Genomic DNA, 24,557 nt, shown 5'->3' on the forward strand with positions numbered 1-24,557 from the left:
TAATTTTTTGGGGAAGAATCAACAACAAGTGGGACACAATCGTGAAGTGGAACGAAATTTATTTGATATTTTAAACTTTTTTAACAAATTAAAAACTGAAAAGTGGGGCGTGCAATATTATTCGGCCCCTTTACTTTCAGTGCAGCAAACTCATTCCAGAAGTTCAGTGAGGATCTCTGAAGGATCCAATGTTGTCCTAAATGACTGGTAATGATAACTAGAATCCACCTGTGTGTAATCAAGTCTCGGTATAAATGCACCTGCTCTGTGATAGTCTCAGGGTTCTGTTTCAAGTGCAGAGAGCATCATGAAGACCAAGGAACACACCAGGCAGGTCCGAGATACTGTTGTGGCGAAGTTTAAAGCCGGATTTGGATACAAAAAGATTTCCCAAGTTTTAAACATCTCAAGGAGCACTGTGCAAGCGATCATATTGAAATGGAAGGATTATCAGACTACTGCAAATCTACCAAGACCTGGCCGTCCCTCTAAACTTTCATCTCGAACAAGGAGAAGACTGATCAGAGATGCAGCCAAAAGGCCCATGATCACTCTGGATGAACTGCAGAGATCTGTAGCTGAGGTGGGAGAGTCTGTCCATAGGACAACAATCAGTCATACACTGCACAAATCTGGCCTTTATGGAAGAGTGGCAAGAAGAAAGCCATTTCTCAAAGATATCCATAAAAAGTCTTGTTTGAAGTTTGCCACAAGCCACCTGGGAGACACACCAAACATGTGGAATAAGGTGCTCTGGTCAGATGAAACCAAAAATCAATCTTTTTGGCCACAATGCAAAACGATATGTTTGGCGTAAAAGCAACACAGCTCATCACCCTCAAAACACCATCCCCACTGTCAAACATGGTGGTGGCAGTATAATGGTTTGGGCCTGGCTTTCTTCAGCAGGGACAGGGAAGATGGTTAAAATTGATGGGAAGATGGACGGAGCCAAACACAGGACCATTCTGGAAGAAAACCTGTTGGAGTCTGCAAAAGACCTGAGACCGGGAAGGAGATTTATCTTCCAACAAGACAATTATCCTAAACATAAAGCAAAATCTACAATGGAATGGTTCAAAAATAAAAGTATCCAGGTGTTAGAATGGCCAAGTCAAAGTCCAGACCTGAATCCAATCGAGAATCTGTGGAAAGAGCTGAAAACTGCTGTTCACAAACGCCCTCCATCCAACCTCAATGAGCTCGAGCTGTTTTGCAAAGAAGAATGGGAAAGAATTTCAGCCTCTCGATGTGCAAAACTGAGAGAGACATACCCCAAGTGACTTGCAGCTGTAATCGCAGCAAAAGGTGTCGCTACAAAGTATTAACTCAAGGGGGCCGAATAATATTGCACACCCCACTTTTCAGTTTTTAATTTGTTAAAAAAGTTTAAAATATCCAATAAATTTCGTTCCACTTCACGATTGTGTCCCACTTGTTGCTGATTCTTCCCAAAAAAATTAGAATTTTATATCTTTATGTTTGAAGCCAGAAATGTGGCAAAAGGTAGAAAAGTTCAAGGGGGCCAAATACTTTCACAATGCACTGTATATTTAAGGTGCAATTAGGCATCACATCAATTAAGAAGTGTATCACTACAGGCTAAGTGCTAAATTTAGTTAGCGGTTTCTTTCTGCAAAGGGTTAATAGTAGATACACCTAACCCTGTGAAAAGGAACTTCCTTAATTTGTTCCCGATAATCCCGGGCATAATCCCAGAGGAAATGATCAATCAAGACAGGATTAATTTCATTGCTCATTTTCTCTCCATTCTTCTGAAACAGCTCGCGCAGGTGGTCACAGACCAGTTCCACAGCCCAGATTGAACAACCGCGGACCTCCATCTCTTCATGATCTCCATATCTGAAAAGCCAACCTAGAATCAAATAAGAATATATCCAAGTATGACTATTTGGACACAAGTCTGATGAGATCATGGTCACCTACTAGCAAGACTTGTTGGCTTACACTTAAGCCATTACTACTGGAAATAGGCAGCTCATCTCAGCAATCTGCCACATCCATTCCGGGTAAATAGGTACTATCCAGTTTGGTTATCCTGGCTTTGATCGCCTATTATCTCTGCCATTTTAGCACCTACAAAATCTATTAATTATAGCCTCTAATTATACAATTGTTTTTAGCATCACAATCCAGAAGCATGCGAGTGTTTAGTCAATGGCAAGAGGCATTGGACACGGTTTTAATACTTTCTGGCTTTAATTTACTATGTGTACTTTAGGGAAAACGGATATCTAAGAGTCTTCTATAGTTAGAGTGAAGAGCCAGACTACAGAGTTTATTTGTAGTCTGTTACCATGGTGATGTTTGTAAAGGTCAGTATAGGAGCTGTAGAAATTAGAGTTCTGATCAAGACTATGGGAAGGCTGCTAGGATATCAATAATACCTTGGTTCACCCTTCTTTTTACCTGCCTTTGCCTGGCATACATAGATTTAACAATTTATTTTTTCTCATATGTTTTCTCTGAGCTCACTGCAGAAAATACATTATACAAACCCTCTTTCAGCTTTTTTAGTAGGTCTTCTGAATATCTCATAGTGCCAAAATGGACAAGAGCTTGAGGAATCCTGTAGTCAGCGAACATGGTTATTTTATCAATGTCATGGAAGCAGCCATCATTTTGTCCTTCTAACACTCCCCAGGTGTCTCCTACAAGAATCTGTGCACGCTTGTAGAAGGCCACCTTCTGACCCTAGAATTGGAAAACGACATTAGGAAAAAAGAAAGAACACAGAACAACTTTGTATCGGGAGTTAAGTAAATATGTCTGGTTGATTATGCATATAATATACAAAGTATAGATTTCCTTTTATAGACAAACCAATACTTACTAACATGTAAATACCTCAGCCCATCTTTATATGCCTTTACAGCAAAAAAAATAAATAGCAAAATATTCAAAATTGCTGATGTTGAATAAATTTATCAGCAATAGAAAAATATAAGTAGCACAGCAAATCTTTGGCATCAAACCAATGAGAAAGTGATAATAATTGATTCAGTTACTAAGCAATAGGAAGATGAAAGATTACCGACAGACATTTACAACACCAATGGCACCAGAGGACAATCACACTTGTGTAGTAGGAGTAATATGGCCAAGGTCAACAAAGGAGTTTTAGCAAAGAAAGCTTTGTCCTACTGGTTTCATAAACAGCTGTAGCAATACCAGGTAGGCTAGGATTTAAAGGGAACCTGTCACCTCGTTTTTACTTATTAAACTGGCCCCAATGTGCTGTTAGTGTGCAATGCGCATCACTAACAAGTTTTTTGCCAAATAAAAGCTCTAAGTATTATGGTTTTAAAAATACTTTACATCATTAGGGGATCCGCTCACATACCTTTTCTTTCAGTCATAGGGGCATGCGCACAGCTGATATGAAGCTTGCCTGGGTAGCGGGTGGGCACAGCGCACTTGATATGTGGTTGCAGTGACTTCCGGCCAATCACGGCAATGAAATGCAATGCTGTGGGCTTGCCTAATTTCAAAAGTCCGTGACTGAAACGATAAAGTCACCAACCCAATGACTAAGATAAAAGGTACGTGAGGGATCCCCTAATGATATAAAGTTTTTTTTTTTTAACCTAATACTGGGAGCTTTTCTTTGGCAAAAACTTGTTAGTAATGCACGTTGCACACTAACCGCACACTGGGGCCAGTTTAATAGCTAAAAACGAGGTGCCAGGTTCCTAGCTCTGCAGGCTTTGATTAGTGCACCTGGCTAGCTCCGCATATAAACAAGCTAGGTGTTCATATAAGGCAGTCAGCTCAGGGAGGCTGACCAGACTGGATGCGTCTTGGATCTGAAAAGAGAGACAGGCCAGAAATCTCTGAAAGGAGTCTGCACAGGCCATGTACACAGAACCACAAGTATCCTTGGTTGCTATGGACAATAACTGTTTTGTTTGATCGAGCTGGGGCTAGCACAGCTGTGTATCGGTAGCCAGGGTCTGTTCTGTTTAGTAAGTACCTGGACAAGGCTAGGTATTAATGTTTAAGAGTTTGTTTTGGTGCTGTGGAAAGCAATAACAATTGCATGTGTGAACGCTACCTAAGGCCTACCAGATATAGTGAATCCCTACATGGTGTATTTGTGAAACATGCTGCATTGCAAGGGCGCTTTTGTGCAGACAGATGTTACATTAATTCTTTCAAGACATCTGCTGTTCTTGTACAATGGATGTCAGATAAGTGTAAATGGAGCGATCTGCTATTTAAACCCCTAAAATGCCTCTGTCGATCGCTGACTGTAGCAACTAAGTGGTTAGATTTGGGATATGGCTCTGATGGTGTTACCATTGAAGCCAGGCACCTGCAGAAGACTATCGCCTCTATGTTTGTATTGTATATCTATGAAGCTCAGCCTGTAGTTGAGCTTTATAGGAGGTCCGTAATGTGTAAATATTCTGTAACACAAAGTCTTGCAGTGCTTTGATCAAATGAGTTTAACCACCTTTTACCATTCTGGAAAAAAAAAATTTGGTAACGCTGCATCTGTGAAAGTTTGATCTTTCTAAATATGCAATTATTTAATCCAGTCATAGCACTTTATCTAAAAAAAAATGAAATAAAAAGTGGTTAAAGAGTCGTATGCACCACAAATGGTGGCAATAAAAACAAAAAAAAAGAAGCCCACACACAGCTCCACAGAAAAAAAAAAAGGAAAAAGTTCTGGGTCTTAGAACATGTAACAAACCAGATGTAAACTGGTTGTGAATGTAAGGGATGATCGACTACAGTCAAAGATTTCTTTATACATACAGTATCTCAGATTCAGTTCTGTGTAAGACGCCATGTGTGTTCAGCGAAGCTTTAATTAAAGCCTAAAAAGTGATCGTCTCCAATTACAAACGTCGGCAACTCTTAGCTGCAAACACAGGTGCGTTTTTTCCCCCTTTTTTATGGACAGAAGACCCGCATTTCCCACGGTACATTAGAACCAGAGGTAGAAGTTAGAACAACATAGAAAACTCATTACAGACATCAAATAAGTGTTCTCATTGAAAGCCATTCCTGAGATGTTCCATTCATTAGTTCTGGCCGTGTATTAAAGGGAACCTGTCACGTCCTAGTTGCTATGTACACTGCCCCCAATGTGCATCACTAACAAGCTTTTTTTCATTAAAATTGGTGGTAGTATAATGATTTTATAACTTTATATACACTTTGTCCTACCTGCCCGTATTCAGTGATAGGGTTGTGACTCTCTCATTCAGTCATAGGGGTGTGACTCTCTCATTCAGTCATAGGGGTGTGACTCTCTCATTCAGTCATAGGGGTGTGACTCTCTCATTCAGTCATAGGGGTGTGATTCTCTCATTTAGTCATAGGGGTGTGATTCTCTCATCCAGTCATAGGGGTGTGATTCTCTCATCCAGTCACTGCTGGTGCCGCCCATGTACTTGAATACTGCTCCCGGCGAGGTTGCGTCTAGATCGGGGGTGATCTTTTGTGCTCATCACTTTAGCCTCCGATCTAGACGCTTCACTGCTGAGGAGACTAGATCGGAGTTGCTGGAGTGAGGGTCTCAGTAATCCCCTCCGATGTAGACAGTTCAGCACTGACGCCACTAGATCAGAGCTGATTCCAGGATCCTCATACTCACTGCTGTCTAGTCTCCTCTACTGGCTTTTTAATGATTCTCTTATGCTTTTTTATGCAATTTCTCATGTTTTCAATGGAGCAAACATCACAAGTCAAAAATGATTTTTTTACACTGTTATATAATTTATGTATTTTTACACTGTTATATATTTTATGGATTTGGGCAAAATTCTTTTTTTTTTCCTGATTAATGAAACATACATTTTTATTGTCGCTTTATGTAATATAAAAACTTCCCCTTATCGCTGATTGTTCAGTTTTGCCAGAATGTGACTCTTCCAGTTTGTCCACAGTCCTGTCCGCAGCACCGACATTGTGAAGAGTGGGCAGAGCTACACCGTGAGAGGAGTAGAAGAGCGCCCCCGACTGTCACCATAATGTACAACACAGAAGTGACAAATTATTACAGGAATGTGTAAGGTCACTGGAGAACACTGCTGGTATAATTTACGACACTTTTGAGCTGTACATTCTGATGATTCTGTCGGCTGCTCCGTCACTGGCTGAGACATACAGGAAAATTTGAATTCTATCAAAACTGATCAGAGCCATGTGTCATTTTTTATATTACAGAAAGCAAAAATAGAAAAACTCACTTGATTAATAAAAAAAAAAATAAAAATCACAAAGTGGCCGAACTTTCTCCCTCTCACCCTTCATTAAAGGGGATATCCGGGACTTTATGAAAAACAAAAAATGTGCCTAAGCACTACCAGACAGGTAATTGCTACTTACCTGTCTGTTGTTGCCGGCGGCTTTCTTCCCCAGCACAGAGCATTCACAGACCGTTCCTGTCGGGGATTCAGCAGCCTCTGCTAACGGGGCAGAGTGTGATGTCCAACTCATTCTGATTGACAGCCTTCCCCCCCAGCTACAATGGGAATCCAGCTGTCAATCAGAATGACGTAGTCAGTCTCGCCCTGTCTACACAGTGGAGCGGAAAAGAAGCCTCCGCTCTGTCAACGTGACGTCAGCAGAGGCAGCTGAACGACAGGAACGGATATCCCCTTTAATGAAGGGTGAGAAGGAGAAAGCTCGGCCACTTTTTGATTTTTTTTTAAATTAATAAAGTGAGGTTTTTTTATTATCGCTTTCTGTAATATAAAAAAATGACACATAGCTCTGATTGTTCAGTTTTGATAGAATTCAAATTTTCCTGTATGTCCACAAGTCTCAGCCAGTGACGGAGCAGCCGACAGAATCATCAGAATGTACAGCACAAAAGTGTCGCAAATTATAACAGCAGTGTTCTCTAGTGAGAGATATATATATATATATATATATATATATTATATATATATATATATATATATATATATATATATATATACACACATACATACATACATACACACAGTACAGACCAAATGTTTGGACACACCTTCTCATTTAAAGATTGTACATTCACACTGAAGGCATCAAAACTATGAATTAACACATGTGGAATTATATACTTAACAAAAAAGTGTGAAACAACTGAAAATATGTCTTATATTCTAGGTTCTTCAAAGTAGCCACCTTTAGCTTTGATGACTGCTTTGCACACTCTTGGCATTCTCTTGATGAGCTTCAAGAGGTAGTCACCGGAAATGGTTTTCACTTCACAGGTGTGCCCTGTCAGGTTTAATAAGTGGGATTTCTTGCCTTATAAATGGGGTTGGGACCATCAGTTGTGTTGTGCAGAAGTCAGGTGGATACACAGCTGATAGTCCTACTGAATAGACTGTTAGAATTTGTATTATGGCAAGAAAAAAGCAGCTAAGTAAAGAAAAACGAGTGGCCATCATTACTTTAAGAAATGAAGGTCAGTCAGTCAGAAAAATTGGGCAAACTTTGAAAGTGTCCTCAAGTGCAGTTGCAAAAACTATCAAGCGCTACAAAGAAACTGGCTCACATGAGGACCGCCCCAGGAAAGGAAGACCAAGAGTCACCTCTGCTTCTGAGGATAAGTTTATCCGAGTCACCAGCCTCAGAAATCGCAGGTTAACAGCAGCTCAGATTAGAGACCAGGTCAATGCCACACAGAGTTCTAGCAGCAGACACATCTCTACAACAACTGTTAAGAGGAGACTTTGTGCAGCAGGCCTTCATGGTAAAATAGCTGCTAGGAAACCACTGCTAAGGACCGGCAACAAGCAGAAGAGACTTGTCTGGGCTAAAGAACACAAGGAGTGGACATTAGACCAGTGGAAATCTCTGCTTTGGTCTGAGGAGTCCAAATTTGAGATCTTTGGTTCCAACCACCGTGTCTTTGTGCGAAACAGAAAAGGTGAACGGATGGACTCTACATGCCTGGTTTCCAACGTGAAGCATGGAGGAGGAGGTGTGATGGTGTGGGGGTGCTTTGCTGGTGACACTGTTGGGGATTTATTCAAAATTGAAGGCATACTGAACCAGCATGGCTACCACAGCATCTTGCAGTGGGAAGCTACACTGTGTGCCGAATTATTAGGCAAATGAGTATTTTGATCACATGATATTTTTTATACATGTTGTCTTACTCCAAGCTGCATAGGCTTGAGAGCCAACTATCAATTAAGTAAATCTGGTGATGTGCATCTCTGTAATGAGGAGGGGTGTTGACTAATGACATCAACACCCTATATGAGGTGTGCTTAATTATTAGGCAACTTCCTTTCCTTTGGCAAAATGGGTCAGAAGAGAGATTTGACGGGCTCTGAAAAGTCCAAAATTGTGAGATGTCTTGCAGAGGGATGCAGCAAACTTTTGAAGCGTGATCACCGAACAATCAAGCGTTTCATGGCAAATAGCCAACAGGGTCGCAAGAAGCGTGTTGGCCAAAAAAGGCGCAAAATAACTGCCCATGAATTTAGGAAAATCAAGCGTGAAGCGGCCAAGATGCCATGCGCCACCAGTTTTGCCATATTTCAGAGCTGCAACGTTACTGGAGTATCAAAAAGCACAAGGTGTGCAATACTCAGGGACATGGCCATGGTAAGGAAGGCTAAAAAACGACCACTTTTGAACAAGAAACATAAGATAAAATGTCAAGAATGGGCCAAGAAATATCTTAAGACTGATCTTTCAAAGGTTTTATGGACTGATGAAATGAGAGTGACTCTTGATGGGCCAGAGGCTGGATCCGTAAAGGGCAGAGAGCTCCCTCCGACTCAGACGCCAGCAAGGTGGAGGTGGGGTACTGGTATGGGCAGGTATCATCAAAGATGAACTTGTGGGACCTTTTCGGGTTGAGGATGGAGTGAAGCTCAACTCCCAGACCTACTGCCAGTTTCTGGAAGACAACTTCTTCAAGCAGTGGGACAGGAAGAAGTTGGTATCGGTCAAGAAAAACATGATTTTCATGCAGGACAATGCTCCATCAGATGCATCCAACTACTCCACGGCGTGGCTGGCCAGTAAAGTTCTAAAAGAAGAAAAAATAATGACATGGCCCCCTTGTTCACCTGATCTGAACCCCATAGAGAACCTCTGGTCCATCATAAAATGTGAGATCTACAGGGAGGGAAAACAATACACCTCTGGGAACAGTGTCTGGGAGGCTGTGGTGGCTGCTGCACACAATGTTGATCGACAACAGATCAAGCAACTGACAGAATCTATGGATGGAAGGCTGTTGCGTGTCATCATAAAGAAAGGTGGCTATATTGATCACTATTTTTTTTGGTTTTTGTTTTTGCATGTCAGAAATGTTTATTTCTAAATTTTGTGCACGGATATTGGTTTTCCTGGTGAAAATAAACAAGTGAGGTGGGATTATATTTGGGTTTTATTAAGTTGCCCAATAATTCTGCACAGTAATAGTTACCTGCACAAACAGATATCCTCCTATGATAACAAAATCTAAAAAAAAAACACACTCCTACTTCCAAAAATATTAAGCTTGGATATTCATGAGTCTTTTGGGTTGATTGAGAACATAGTTGTTGATCAATAATAAAAATAATCCTCTGAAATACAACTTGCCTAATAATTCGGCACACAGTGTATACCATCCGGTTTGCGTTTAGTTGGACCATCATTTATTTTTCAACAGGACAATGACCCCAAACACACCTCCAGGCTGTGTAAGGGCTATTTGACCAAGAAGGGGAGTGATGGGGTGCTATGCCAGATGACCTGGCCTCCACAGTCACCAGACCTGAACCCAATCGAGATGGTTTGGGGTGAGCTGGACCGCAGAGTGAAGGCAAAAGGGCCAACAAGTTCTAAGCATCTCTAGGAACTCCTTCAAGATTGCTGGAAGACCATTTCCGGTGACTACCTCTTGAAGCTCATCAAGAGAATGCCAAGAGTGTGCAAAGCAGTCATCAAAGCAAAAGGTGGCTACTTTCAAGAACCTAGAATATAAGACATATTTTCAGTTGTTTCACACTTTTTTGTTAAGTATATAATTCCACATGTGTTAATTCATAATTTTGAGAATTCTTAAAAAGCCAGAAGAGGAGACTAGACAGCAGTGAGTATGAGGATCCTGGAATCAGCTCTGATCTAGTGGTGTCAGTGCTGTACTGTCTACATCGGAGTTGATGTTTTGAGGCCCTCACTCCAGCAACTATTATCTAGTCTCCTCAGCAGTGAAGAGTCTAGATAGGAGGCTAAAGCGAGGAACACAAAAAAATCACCCCCGATCTAGACGCAATCTTGCCGGGAGCAATATTCAAGTACATGGACAGCGCCAGCAGTGACTGGATGAGAGAATCACACCCCTATGACTGAATGAGAGAGTCACACCCCTATGACTGAATACAGCAGGTAGGACAAAGTGTATACAAGGTTATAAAATCATTATAGCTGCAACAATTTTAATGAAAAAAGCTTGTTAGTGATGCACATTACATCACTAACAAAGCAATGGGGGCAGTGTACATAGTAACTAGGACGTGACAGGTTCCCTTTAAAGATGGCTGCAACTTAAATTTCTGCAACAAATCGGCTGCTTGTGAATTCACTCTTGAAGAGGTAAAATGCTATATACTAATGTCTTAAAAATAAGTTAGCATTGGAAAATTACAATCAGGTTTTAGTCTTGCATATATTTAAAAAGAAAATCTCAGATTTTTTTTCATATAACAATATTTATTAAACTAAATTAGTAATCGTGCAACTTTCACAGTGGCCCCTAGGGGTGTTTTAGGCTTATACTCCCTGTCCTTTCATGAAAAGTTTACAGCAAGGTCCTTATTAACATTACAGGCAGGATTACAGTGACAGGTAACACCTCTATACACAGCCGATGACACAGGAGCCACCATTAGATGCTTCAGTATAAAATATAGGGTCAGAGTCTATTCATTCTGGATAATGTCCATGATTTGTTTACTAAAAACAAAACAGTGTTTAGTGTGAAAATTGCAAGATTTCAATTTTTTATTATTTTAATACAGATTGTGATATGGAAAAAAATCTGTTGCCAAACTTTAAAAATAAAAATACATTTAAGACAAAAACCTGATTTAACAAAAGGTTAATTTCTGATGATTGCTTCCCCTTATGTTTAGCTACATATTAACAACAATAAATTATTTTTTAACCTGGAAGATCCCTTCATCCCGATAGGATGGGAAATTCTCTACAACCAACTGCATTAGTCTCACTGCACTCCTCTCACTCATTTTCAGGCAGTTTAGAAAGGAGCCATCAAACTTCTCCAGGAGAATCTTCCCAGTCTGATGAAGGATCTCTAGACGTTCCTCAATCATTGGGATAGGAAAGTCAGAGTCACTGCGCAGTACATGTTTCAGTTGGTCCATGGTTATGTTGGAATAATAAGAGGCAGTGGTGAGGGGTATTCCTGAAGAGAAAAAGAAGGGATTCAACAGAATAAAATTGTTGAATACGCTGTGCCAACAGTGATAATAAGTCAGTGTGGGGGTACAGGTTGGCAATATTAAATGTGGACCAATTTTAAAAGTTAGTGAATGAATTTTAATGGCTTTCCAAATGCATTACATTATAATATTCTCCCAAAAATTATTAACTCCTTAAGGATGGAGCCAATTATGTACTTAATGACCGGGCCAAATTTTACAATTCTGACCACTGTCACTTTATGAAGTAATTACTCTGGAACGCTTCAACGGATTCCACTGATTCTGAGACTGTTTTTTCGTGACATATTGTACTTCATGATAGTGGTAAAATTTCTTCAATATGACTTGCGTTTATTTGTGAAAAAAACAGAAATTTGGCAATATTCAAAATTTGAATTCTTATGCCCTTCAACATAAATTTTGACATTTTTCCAACAGAAATGTTTTTCAGCCCCTTATTTTGCATTTTCATAAGAGTAACAGGAGAAATTGCACCATACCATTTGTTGTGCAATTTCTCCTGAGTACGCTGATACCCCATATGTGGGGGAAAACAACTGTTTGGGGGCACGGCAGGACTCGGAAGGGAAGGAGAACTATGTGACTTTTTGAACGCAATATTGGCTGGAATCAAGAGCAGACGCCATGTTGCGTTTGGAGAGCCCCTGATGTGCCTAAACAGTGGAAACTCCCCACAAGTGACCCCATTTTGGAAACTAGACCCCTCAAGGATTTTATCAAGGGGTATAGTGAACATTTTGAACCGAGAGGTACGACACAGAATTTGATAACATTAGGTCATCATATTGAATAAGTTGTCATTAGTCTTGAACACAACCCTCACCCTAACATCTCAAGTGCCGCTAGACGATGGATCAGTAACAGCTGTGCGGGCGTCTACTTAATATGGGTCTCTTACACACAGTGTTACAGCTCCCTGAGGAAGGACACGTGAAACTCGCGTTGGGGCTGCTTCATCTGCTGGTACATAAGGGTGTTATCCTTATTATGACTGCACTTTACTTGATTGGATTATGTGGCCTGCTGTGTATGTGTTGATACATACCACCGGCTTATAAGTCTATATCTGACTCCATTATCTGGTCTGGAGTACTTCCAGATCTAATTTCTATGCACAAGCACCTGATATTTTTTGATTTACTAATTATATACACCTTCTTAGTGGATCAGGTTATAATATGAGATATGTTAATATGGCATTTTGATATATATCAACTATTGTGTATGTATAAATATTATATATATATATATATATATATTTTCTCATCAGTTCACTAGTGATGCTAGTGGCCTGTGTTACCACATATACAGTTGGTCCCAGCCTTAGAGAATATACACCTCCCATGCCCATTACAATATATGTGACTCAGAAGTCCTAAACACCTGTGTCTGTTTTTCTTTTTGACTATTATGTGATTTGTGTTTATTTGGAATTTAATATATTTTGATATTTTTGTTACTATTTTGGACTCTTGACTCCATGTCTCTTATCGAATATAATGTATAATAATGTGTAGACTGTCATTGTGATGCATGTTCAATTCCTTATACAGAAGACCACAGTTTTAACCCTTTTGCTCCCACGGGTTTCTTAACATTTTGCACCTCTGGCTGCCAGGACAATTTTTTCACTTTTGAGGTGTACAAAGTTAATCGAAATTAACCAATAATAATTTGATACTAACCCCCAATACTGATATATTTTCTGAAAGTGCAACACCTGGCACATTATCATGCCATCCCCTTATAAAAAAAAAAGTTTCTTATCTCTTGCTGGGTTGTGGCTACATAATCGTAACTAATCTGACAGGTGAGTCCCCATGGGCTTCACTTGTTTTCAATGGAGACCCACTTTATCAGGTATCTGTAGGTGACACATGATAGCCTTTTCATTGGTGTGGTCAGAGATCACCAAATGGCAGAACGGGACATTTTAATCCCCGTTAGAATGGCAGTGCGCACGATTGACTGCAGCTCCATTCATTCCCTATGTGGCTGATGATGTGTGCTCAGCTTTTTCCAGCAGCTCCACAGAGACTGACTATACTGGTGGTTGGGTGTCCAACCTGCTGCACCATGATGAGGATAAAAGTTCCACGATCTGCTTATTGGTGCCAAAATCTGTCAGTGCGGGATACTCACTGATCAACAAGCTCTTGCCTAGCCTGCAGATAGGTCATAAAGGAGTTGTCCAGTTAAAACAAGTTAAGTGCACATTGTTTAAAATGAAGTACACCCCAAGTGTCACTCAGGATGTGAGAATCCACTCGGTAGCTTAAAACAGCAAAATTCTACCTTTTTTGAAGCCGTCCCACACTATGCCACATGTGAGAAGGCTAATGGCGAGCCATCCAGGAGTTACAGAGGAACCGGACACCTCTGCCAGTGCTCCTCTACAGTTCACAGCTTTGCAATGGGGGAACTCTTCTAACAAAGATATTATCACAAGTAGTCAAACCATTTAAAGACTAAAGTAAAATATTATATGACCATTATTTCAGCACAAAAAAACAGAAGCGATGAACTTCATAAACAGCCCCATAACCATCTCTCTGAGAGGATTTGACAACCATAAAATTGTGAAAAAACAACCACCTGGCGCATTGCCAGCTCCATTCTCCTTGCACCTGGTGCAAATTAATAATTGCTACAAAGCAATTATCCACAGTTACCTATTTTATCAGACCAACCCTAATCTAAATATCATTACCGAAGATGAAAGCCTTTGAAGAACACAAATACTTGAGTGCTCTCTTATTCCCCCTAGAACAGCACAAGAACTGGCCATTTAGTGATGTGTTACAGTTCAGCCCCATTTAGTTAGGACTCGAACCCAGCAGCTCTTGTGCACCAGGCGGCAGCTGTTCCCATTGAGCTATTCAGCTCGCTGGACAGTTCCTGGCTAACTTAGGTTCTAGTACCTGTATTGTTCCTGAGCAGCTCCACCCTATGTTGTTCCTGATTGGCTTCATCCTGATTGAAAACCCTATTTAAACATGGCCTGCCAAATCCTTCCTTGCAAGATTATTGAGAATCAAGTGACTGGCACTGGAGAAATGCACTTATGTGCCAGGAGAATAGCGCTATTCTCTCAGCAGATAAGTGCATTCCTCCAGCGCCAGTAACTTGATTCTGCCTGCTCCTAGTGAACTATATCTTATGGTATTATTGCTTCCACAAACTAGATGCTTGCTGCTGAGCAGTAAACTGTTCTGAGGAAGGCCATAACTGGCCAAAACGTTAATCATTGCAAACAGTGGACAATCTGTATAATAAAAAACCTTACTTTTGCATCAAGTTTGGAGAACCAAATTCATTTATTATTTTATTCTGGAGTGGAACCCTATTTGAGCACCCATAATAGGAGTGCCGCGCAGCCTTTAAAAACTTGAATGAGGCTTTAGGCCTGGTCATACATTATTTTAACAGAGATGAAGGATTAGTGAGGCTGGTGGGCAACTATGATGTACTTATTTTAAAAAAAATTATAGGAATAGGCAGGTACAATCCAAATTGTTAGTTCCTGATTTTCTATTAACAGAAGAATTACGGAATTGTCTGGCAGCTCGAGGAAGCTGAGAAAATCTACATGAATAATTCAAAAGGCAAGACAGTTTTAGTGAACGATTATACAAAAGAAGTGGTTGAAACATGGATAGAAAATTCAGCCACGTGGATGTCCCATTATCTGTGTACCAACCTTCATCCAAGGCTCGGTTCATGGCAGCACAGAATGACCAGTAGCCGCTATACTCCTTCCCTTTGTACTTCACCAAGAACTTTTTATCATCTTTTTCTGACCAGAAGGAAAAGTTTAAAGTGTCTGCAAAAAACACCCAATTGACAGCATCTTCCCCAGAGCCCTGAGGATTCAGTTCATGAAGAGATTTCCATCCTTTCAGGGTGATCTCCTTCCGTCTAATCTTCTCAAAGAGCTTCTCAGCAAGGGAGTGTACACCCGGCATGTCCACAGACACATCCTTGCTGTTTTCAGTAATGAACTTGCCAGCGTCTCTGGGTGAGAGTAGAGCAGCCATTCTGCGTTCTGATTGTCTATTCAAAAATACAAAATAATAGTATTTTATAAGTTATTCATAATGCAATCAATATAGGAAAATGGCAAGATGGTGCACAAACCTAAATAGCATCAAGAAAAAAAAAAAACTGTAAATTTATTTTATGATGCATTTTCAAGGTATTGTCGAGTGAATGGGAGATAAGGTGCAGTAGTCAGCAGCAGTCACTAAATATACGGGCTCCCGTTTTCCGCTCAATACATTGGTTATACTTTGTAACTGCCGGAGAAGACTTCAGTCAATTGGTGAGGGTGTTGGGTGTCAGACCCCAACCAAACTCAAACTGATGACCTCTCCAGAGGAGGATAGGTCATCTATTTGGTCTCGGACAACCTCTTCAACCCCTACGTATAACAGACCACTGCCGCTCCCCCATAACCTTCCTCCCCACCATCACGCAGAGCTTTCTCAGCTCCTATCCAAATCCCACTTCACCACTTGTGCACTTGACCCCATCCCATCACTACGATTATTCCGGCCCTAATATGTCTGTTCAACCTATCATTAACTTCTGGTACCTTCCCCTTCTGCTTTAAAACATGCCACAATCACATCTATCCTGAAGAAACCATCCCTCGACCCGACCTCTATGTTCAGCTATCGTCCCATATTGCTTCTCCCGTTCACCTCCAAACTCCTCGAACAGCATGTCCATGCTGAACTTTCCTCCCTCCTTGCATATAACTCACTCTTTGAGAATCTACGGTCCGGCTTCTGTCCCCATCACTCCACTGAAACTGCCCTGACCAAAATTACTAATGACTTACTTACTGTCAAAGCAAACAGTTAATTCTCTATACTCCTCCTCCTCATTGTAGACCTGTCCTCTGCCTTCCACACAATCGACCACTCCCTCCTACCACAAATCCTCTTTTCCTTTGACTTCAAAGACCTTGCCCTTTCCTGGATCGCCTCGTATCTTTTCTAACCGCACATTTAACGTCTCCCACTCCAATACGACCTCCTCATCCCGCCCTCTCTCTGTAGTTGTCCATCAAGGCTCTGTGCTTGGACCCCTACTCTTCTCAATCTATAAGAATTAGCCTGGGACAACTCATAAAGTCACATGGCTTCCATTACCCCCTATCCCTCCGGTACTCCCAAGACCTTCTTCCCTTCTCCACACTCATATGTTCCTCACCCAATCGCCTTCAAGACTTCTACCGAGTATCCCCCATCCTCTGGCATTCTGTGCCACAACACATCCGCTTATCCGCCACACTCGAAACCTTCAGATGGAACTTGAAAACCAATCTCTTCAAGAAAGCTTACAGCCTGCAGTGACCCCGCTGCCACCTCACCACCACTGGAGCTCATGCAATCCCTAACCTACTGTCTCCTTCCCCATTATCCTGTAGTCTGGATGGGCATGGCCCTCTTCTTTCTGCACCAGTCTGTCATTGTTAGTTTGTTCACCAGGTTTTATATTTTTATCTTGTATGGAACCCCTCCTTATGTACAGCACCATGGGATCAATGATGCACCAAAAATTAATAATAATCTCTTTAATGTTACTCAAGAGAAAAGGTGTCTTACATTGAAACAGTCAACCATTAAAAGAAGACCTGTCTTGTTTAGAATTAAAGGGGTTATCAGGGACTATCTTTTTTTTTTTTTTTAATATTTTTACTATGGGCTTAAGAAATAAAAAGCAGGTTCTCATTCTGCCTGCCGCCGATCTCTGCTGGCTCAGAGGAGTCACGGACTACTCCTGCTGGTGACCACTCTGTGCCGGTGGAGAATGAAGCCGGGCGCAACAGGAACATAGGTACCAACTACCTGCCTGTTAGTACTTAGGCACTTTTTTTTTTTACAAAGTCCCCTTAAAGGATGTGTTCACATGATGTGTTTTTTTTTTTTTGCGGCAAAACTCTATATTTTATAGTACCAGCAAAATTAATACGATTTGAAAAATCTCCTGCACACGCTTTTTTTTCCTTGCGTTTTTTTGAGCCACTGGGCGTGTTGGCAACATGTTAATTCTTCCAGCATTTGTCACCCATTCTAATGAATAAGAAAAAAGAACGCTAGAAAAAAACAAACATGAAAACCGCACACAAAAATGAGGCAAAAAGGCGCTTATTTTACGCCATGTATGGACATATTCTAAGAGCAGTGAAGGAAAAGATAGTCTGAGAAAATGCACCCCTGTATATGAGATATGAAAGGAACATTAACAAGCCGTATAACATAGGAGGACACTTGAGTAAGGCAAAAAATGGATGTAATTTTATTTAGGTACAAAATTCCAAAGTATTAAAAACATACAAAAGTCACAGTAGCAAGGGGATAAGTACCCCGCTCGACCACCCCGTTCCGGTTTTCCTGAGAGGACCCGCTTCATCTCTACCTACAATCACGAGTGGGGGACTATGAGGCGGGTCCTCTCACGACACTGGAATATTCTCGGCACGGAGCCCTCCCTGAGGGATGTTGTGGGACATTATCCACTCATGACAGCCAGACGGGCTAGGAACCTGGGTGATCTTATCACCTCCAGTCACTATGTCCCACCAGCATCCAATCCATTTGGGTCACGCGGGCCCAGGGTGGGATCTTTTCCATGTGGCCACTGTGTGGCTTGCGCCAATGTCCTTCGCTGCTAATTTATGTCATCTGATGGCTCCCGCACCTTCCCTGCCAAGGGAACAAAAAGTGAAGTCTAAACTGAATAATAAATGGTGGAGAATGATAATTAACATGCCAATAGTATCTAATGCAGCATAATAAATTATTACACTGGACTTCACACTGCTATGAGTTGAGTTTCTTCTCCCTTCTGCAGGTGACGATGCTGCTGCCCCAAGAGGTCATTAGCTACAATTCATTAGCTACAATTCATTTCCATCATGCTGCAGTTTTCCCCCAGACACAGCCGGGATCCTAAAGGGGGCAGTATAGCAAAGCTAGATGCCTTCTTCACACATCGGTTACACCGGTGTATTGTGCACACACATGCATGTCATTTTATCCTATTAAATAACAGCAATGACCTTGATGTTAAGGCTTCATTCACACATCTGTGTCTTTTATCTTACATCTATGTAAAACTGACTGTTTTTTTTCCCCATGTGTCATCCATACCGCCAGCATTTTTTTCTCATCCGATTTAAAGAAAGGAAACCAGAAGACTACGTGATCTTTTATTTATCCACTGACTCTGAACAATGGATCAGTTAAAAACAGATGAAACTTGGATGTAAAACTGAATTGCGAAGTGTGTTTTCTGTGTTTAATCTGTTTTTTTGTGGATTCCCAGAGACTTTAAAAGGGTTGTCTGATCTAAAAGGTGTGTGACTGCAGACTTATGAATCCCCCCCCAGCGCAGGCACTGCGGAGATTCACTGGTTTCTGAGTCGCGACCAGCGGCTACGTATGAGTTATACATACTCCCGGCCAGAGCCCGTCTAGTGGGTGCGGCCTCGCTTCACACACTTGTATTGACAGAGGCCACGCCCCGACTACTGACACGACTGTCCAGTGGCCGTAGCCGACTAGAGGGCGCGACCTTGCTCCATACAAGTGGAGGTTTTTTTTTTTTTTTATAAATGGGTGATAGAGGGAAAGCTACATGGTTATTGGGCTCTTCCCAGCCTAATAAGACCTGCTGTCTGCTCAGCCTTAGCTGGTTATTAAAAATAGGAGCACACGGATGACACACTATGTCACCTGTGCGGGACGTATTGATGTCTGTGCTACTGGAAAAAAACAGACATGTCTACGTGTGGATAACACGGACACAAGGCCTGTGTGAACACACGGACATGTGCGCAGCCCCATAGTTAATGGGTGTGTGTATGTCAGTTTGCAGTACGTGTGAAAACTGGCACCAAACGTACTGCAAACAGGGACATGTGAAGGCCTAAAACTGAGTTTTAGTCGCGCCTCTGGTTTTTCTATTTCAGGCCTCATTCAGACACCGATTTTCACGGATAGGCTATGGGCCGATTCATGAGTCCATAATTATTCACGGACAAGCGGTCTGTGGAAAATTGCTGAGACATGTCCGACTTTGATCCAAGGGTCAGATCAAAATCAGCAATGAAAGTCTATGGGTCCGTGAAAAAAAAATCGCACAGCTCTCGGGTGATATCCATGTATGGTCCGATTTTCACAGACTGTCAGAATGGAGAACACTTTTTTTTCCTCCACATATGAGAAAAACTGATGACACTAGGACCACACTCTGCTCAGAATAATCTGTCCGTCTTTTTCTTATGTGAGAAAATCAGATGTCTGAATGAGGCCTGAGAGCCATTCCTAGTATTAGCTAAGAGATGATGTAAGCCAGGTGTAAACGAGGATTAATACCTACAGATGAAACCAGAAACAAGAGCAAAGGGGAAAAAAAGTAAGGAAGAGGAGGAAAGTCACTACAACTACAGAATGATTGTTAGTCTTATTAATCAAATGTATATATAGGGTTCTGTGACCCCACATCTGAGAAATACATAATACGCAGTACAGCCTATTAAAGCAAATCAGGGAAACACATAAAATACGAGGGAGCAGGAATAACTCAAAGGGAACACTAGCAGTATATACTGACACAGATTGCTGACAGAAGTACGACTTATCAAAAACAATGTAATCATATAAAGGATGTCACATGATTTAAATAACTATCCATTCAAGATAGTAATGATATTAGAATGTCAGTACAATATAACTGTAAACATACTGCAGTTCTAAGGAGATGTATAAAGTGTCAGGGACAACCTATGCACATAGAATAAATAAACCCTCTATAAGTACAGAGGTAGCAGAAAAGTAAGGGTACATACACACGATCAGGAGCTGCTGCGGGTTTGAAGCTGTGTGCTTATGCAGCGTCAAACCCGCAGCAGCCAGATGTTACAGCATAGTGGATGGGATTTCTAGAAATCCCATGTCCATTGAGCGTCTGTGCACCTGCGGATCACCCGGAGCCAAGGACATGTGGCGCTTCTTTCCAGATCGCAGCATGTCAATTCCTCTTGCGGAGTCACTAGTCTCCGCAAGAGAAATCTGATCATTACAATGTATTGAATACTGCGAATCCATATGTGTTCATTGAACCAATAAATGCAGTGCTTTGGACCAAACAAAGTATGCTGCGTCCAAAGTGCTGCTTTTCCGTATCGTGTGCACATACCCTAAGAGAAAATGAGAAGATGTCAGGAATTTACCAGCACGGCATCCCCTCACCCCGACACGCGTTTCACCACTTGCTTCTTCCTGGACGCTCCCATGTTTGAGTCTCCCGCGGCTAAATGTTTCTTGGCTGTTAGTCACAAAACCTGCGGGGATTGCCTGACAAAAATGGGACACTCCTGACACTCCTTGCAAGTTTTGTGGCTAACAGCCACGAAACATGCCGTGGAGGGGACTTGAAGATGTCACTCGAGCACCCGCAATACATGGTGCATACCCGAGCACCCTAGGCAAACTCGAGTAACCTGCGCTCATCACTATTCCTGAGTTATGGACCTTTGTATTTAGTGATAATTTTGTATGGTCTTTACAAGGGTGTGTGGCTCACAGTATTCTCAGGGGGCCTTTCTTTAGACTGCTCTGCATAATTACCCTGTGAGCAACACTACCTAGGTAAAGACCATACAAATTATCACTAAATAAAAAGTCCCAAATGTCTGGAAACAAATGGCGGATTTAAAAAAAAAAAAAAAAAAAATCTGAATAAATCAGGGGAACAGTGGGAATAAAATTAAAGCAAAAACTGCCCACTTTAAAAGGGTTGTCCATTATTTTGACAACCCCTTGTGAATCACTGCACCCCCCCCCCACTCTGGTGCCATTCCAGCGGTGTCAGAACTGTTTCTCACAGGGATAGTGTGACATTGTTATGTCACGCAATCCCTGTGAACAATCAGTACTGGTTTCACTCTCCCGGTCTTAGGACGTACCACATTCAGGTGCATCTCACAAAATTAGAATATCATCAAAAAGTTAATTTATTTCAGTTCTTCAATACAAAAAGTGAAACTCATATATTATATAGATTCATTACAGAGTGATCTATTTCAAGTGTTTATTTCTGTTAATGTTGATGATTATGGCTTACAGCCAATGAAAACACAAAAGTCATTATCTCAGTAAATTAAACTAATTAACAAAAAACACCTGCAAAGGCTTCCTAAGTGTTTACAAAGGTCCTTTAGTCTGTTTCAGTAGGCTCCACAACCATGGGGAAGACTGCTAACTTTACAGATGTCCAGAAGGCAATCATTGGCACACTCCACAAGGTCCCAGAGTTCCCATTTTCATTTCGAAATAGATCGCTCTGTCTGTAATGACTCTATATAGTATATGAGTTTCACTTTTGTATTGAAGAACTGAAACAAATTAACTTTTTGATGATATTTTAAATTTAGTGAGAAGAACCTGTACATCCAGAGGAAGTGAGAGTATAGCAGGGTGGACAAGTTAACTATTTTTAATGGGCTGGAGTGAAACAAAGCGCGCTCCATGGGAGGGGAGGCAGAGCAGGGTCCTGTGATGTGCAGGGGAGGGGGGAATATGGTAATTTAGCACAGAGGCGGCGATTTAGGGGAATAGTAAGCAGATAAGAGGGGTTTCTTCCAGTTCCCCGGACACCAAGCCTCTGGAAAACAGACTTTATAAACCCAGATTTCTCAGCAATCAGACGTCTGCTATGGCCATACAGGTCTGTATAGAGTTACTTTTTTATCACCTGTATGGCCACAGTAGAGATCTGATATCGCCCAGGGGGGGCGACACATTCCCTTTAAATGAAATGTAACAGCGCCATCTTCATGCAGGCTTAGGTTTTTCAGTGTGGGTACAGCACACAAGTCAATGCCCTCCTGCTGTTTAACAGCTTGACTCCCATACTATCAGCACAGTGCCCATCCCGACCTACAGTGTCTCCACAACAAGTAACATGAAGCTGTTCACACGGGTAGTCACAGAAGACTCCAAACACTTCCCTGCACATGCGCACAATCGCGCTACTAATATAAACACACTAATTAAAAACAGCCCTAAAGTAACAAAGATTCTGCTGGTAACAGAGCACCAACACGCCGCTCACCTCTAGAACTGCACAATATGGCGCCGCCCACAGGCTTCACGTGTCTCCCAGCCACACCTCTCGCGTAGAAACGCAACTTTTTGAAACAACGAACTTCCTGATTGGTTCGTGTAGCCACTTCCGGTTTGTGATAGCTTTACTTACTATTGGTTGACTGTATCCAAACTATTTGATGATTGGCTCCTGTAATATCCTATGTTTTCTGATTGTTAGAACTTTTTCGGCTCCTACAAGTGCCATGTGACAGCCGGCTGGCGGAGACAGCGAGAGGCCGCGGGACGGGTGACAGAGGCAAGTGTGAGGCTGGAGTCAGCCGTGCTGTGCCGTATGGTGATGCTGCCGCTGCGCACACAGATGTAGCAGAGCCACGCACAGGGAGAAGCCACAGCATGAGGTGCACGGCTGACCTCTCCCTCCCCCCCCCGCAGGGTGAGGTGCACGGCTGACCTCTCCCTCCCCCCCCCCCCCCCCGCAGGGTGAGGTGCACGGCTGACCTCTCCTCCCCCCCCCCCCCCCGCAGGGTGAGGTGCACGGCTGACCTCTCTCCCCCCTTCCCCCTGCAGTGTGAGGTGCACGGCTGACCTCTCCCCCCCCCCCCCCCCCCCCGCAGGGTGAGGTGCACGGCTGACCTCTCCCTCCCCCCCCCCCCCCCCCGCAGGGTGAGGTGCACGGCTGACCTCTCTCCCCCCTTCCCCCGCAGTGTGAGGTGCACGGCTGACCTCTCCCTCCCCCCCCCCCCCCCCCCCCGCAGGGTGAGGTGCACAGCTGACCTCTCTCCCCCCTTCCCCTGCAGTGTGAGGTGCACGGCTGACCTCTCTCCCCCCTTCCCCTGCAGTGTGAGGTGCACGGCTGACCTCTCCCTCCCCCCCCCCCCCCCCGCAGGGTGAGGTGCACGGCTGACCTCTCCCCCCCCCCCCCCCCCCCCGCAGGGTGAGGTGCACGGCTGACCTCTCTCCCCCCCCCCCCGCAGGGTGAGGTGCACGGCTGACCTCTCCCTCCCCCACCCCCCCGCAGGGTGAGGTGCACGGCTGACCTCTCCCCCCCCCCCCCCCGCAGGGTGAGGTGCACGGCTGACCTCTCTCCCCCCCCTTCCCCTGCAGTGTGAGGTGCACGGCTGACCTCTTCCCCCCCCCCCCCGCAGGGTGAGGTGCACGGCTGACCTCTCCCCCCCCCCCCCCTTCCCCTGCAGGGTGAGGTGCACGGCTGACCTCTCCCTCCCCCCCCCCCCCCCCCCGCAGGGTGAGGTGCACGGCTGACCTCTCCCTCCCCCCCGCAGGGTGAGGTGCACGGCTGACCTCTCTCCCCCCTTCCCCTGCAGTGTGAGGTGCACGGCTGACCTCTCCCCCCCCCCCCCCCCCCCCCCGCAGGGTGAGGTGCACGGCTGACCTCTCTCCCCTCCCCCCTTCCCCTGCAGGGTGAGGTGCACGGCTGACCTCTCTCCCCTCCCCCCTTCCCCTGCAGGGTGAGGTGCACGGCTGACCTCTCTCCTCCCCCCTTCCCCTGCAGGGTGAGGTGCACGGCTGACCTCTCTCCCCCTCCCCCCTTCCCCTGCAGGGTGAGGTGCACGGCTGACCTCTCTCCCCTCCCCCCTTCCCCTGCAGGGTGAGGTGCACGGCTGACCTCTCTCCCTCCCCCCTTCCCCTGCAGGGTGAGGTGCACGGCTGACCTCTCTCCCCTCCCCCCTTCCCCTGCAGGGTGAGGTGCACGGCTGACCTCTCTCCCCTCCCCCCTTCCCCTGCAGGGTGAGGTGCACGGCTGACCTCTCTCCCCTCCCCCCTTCCCCTGCAGGGTGAGGTGCACGGCTGACCTCTCTCCCCTCCCCCCTTCCCCTGCAGGGTGAGGTGCACGGCTGACCTCTCTCCCCTCCCCCCTTCCCCTGCAGGGTGAGGTGCACGGCTGACCTCTCTCCCTCCCCCTTCCCCTGCAGGGTGAGGTGCACGGCTGACCTCTCTCCCCTCCCCCCTTCCCCTGCAGGGTGAGGTGCACGGC

The 24,557-nt window shown here is 43.7% G+C and overlaps 2 protein-coding genes across 2 annotated transcripts in view; one reads left to right on the top strand and one right to left on the bottom strand.

Annotated features, from left to right (window-relative positions):
- Nucleotides 1–874: 874 nt before the first annotated feature.
- LOC141161551 (queuosine 5'-phosphate N-glycosylase/hydrolase-like) lies at nucleotides 875–22,696 on the bottom strand. The gene is made up of 5 exons (XM_073646508.1): nucleotides 22,569–22,696; nucleotides 15,142–15,494; nucleotides 11,142–11,401; nucleotides 2,520–2,715; nucleotides 875–1,876 (listed from the first exon to the last, which is right to left on the bottom strand). Exons 2-5 carry the CDS (start codon nucleotides 15,476–15,478, stop codon nucleotides 1,644–1,646), a joined length of 1,026 nt encoding a protein of 341 aa, XP_073502609.1. The 5' UTR covers nucleotides 15,479–15,494; nucleotides 22,569–22,696; the 3' UTR covers nucleotides 875–1,643.
- An 11-nt stretch (nucleotides 22,697–22,707) lies between these two features.
- ORC2 (origin recognition complex subunit 2) overlaps nucleotides 22,708–24,557 on the top strand; it is a 36,405-nt gene continuing 34,555 nt past the window's right edge. The window contains exon 1 of the mRNA XM_073646503.1: nucleotides 22,708–22,859. The gene's annotated coding sequence lies outside the window, so the exon portion shown is untranslated. The remainder of the gene's footprint in view (nucleotides 22,860–24,557) is intronic.

This window comes from Phyllobates terribilis, unplaced genomic scaffold (assembly GCF_046119375.1).
Source record: "Phyllobates terribilis strain yellow unplaced genomic scaffold, ASM4611937v1 Scaffold_9__5_contigs__length_417890890, whole genome shotgun sequence".
Taxonomy (NCBI): domain Eukaryota; kingdom Metazoa; phylum Chordata; class Amphibia; order Anura; family Dendrobatidae; genus Phyllobates; species Phyllobates terribilis.

Excerpts from the sequence above, each read along its gene's own strand:
- LOC141161551 (XM_073646508.1), bottom strand. The coding sequence starts at position 15,478 with ATGGCTGCTCTACTCTCACCCAGAGACGCTGGCAAGTTCATTACTGAA. Across the intron at positions 2,716-11,141 it reads GGGATGAAGGGATCTTCCAG|GGTCAGAAGGTGGCCTTCTA; the intron begins GTTAAAAAATAA and ends TTCCAATTCTAG. Across the intron at positions 1,877-2,519 it reads ACTAAAAAAGCTGAAAGAGG|GTTGGCTTTTCAGATATGGA; the intron begins GTTTGTATAATG and ends ATTTGATTCTAG.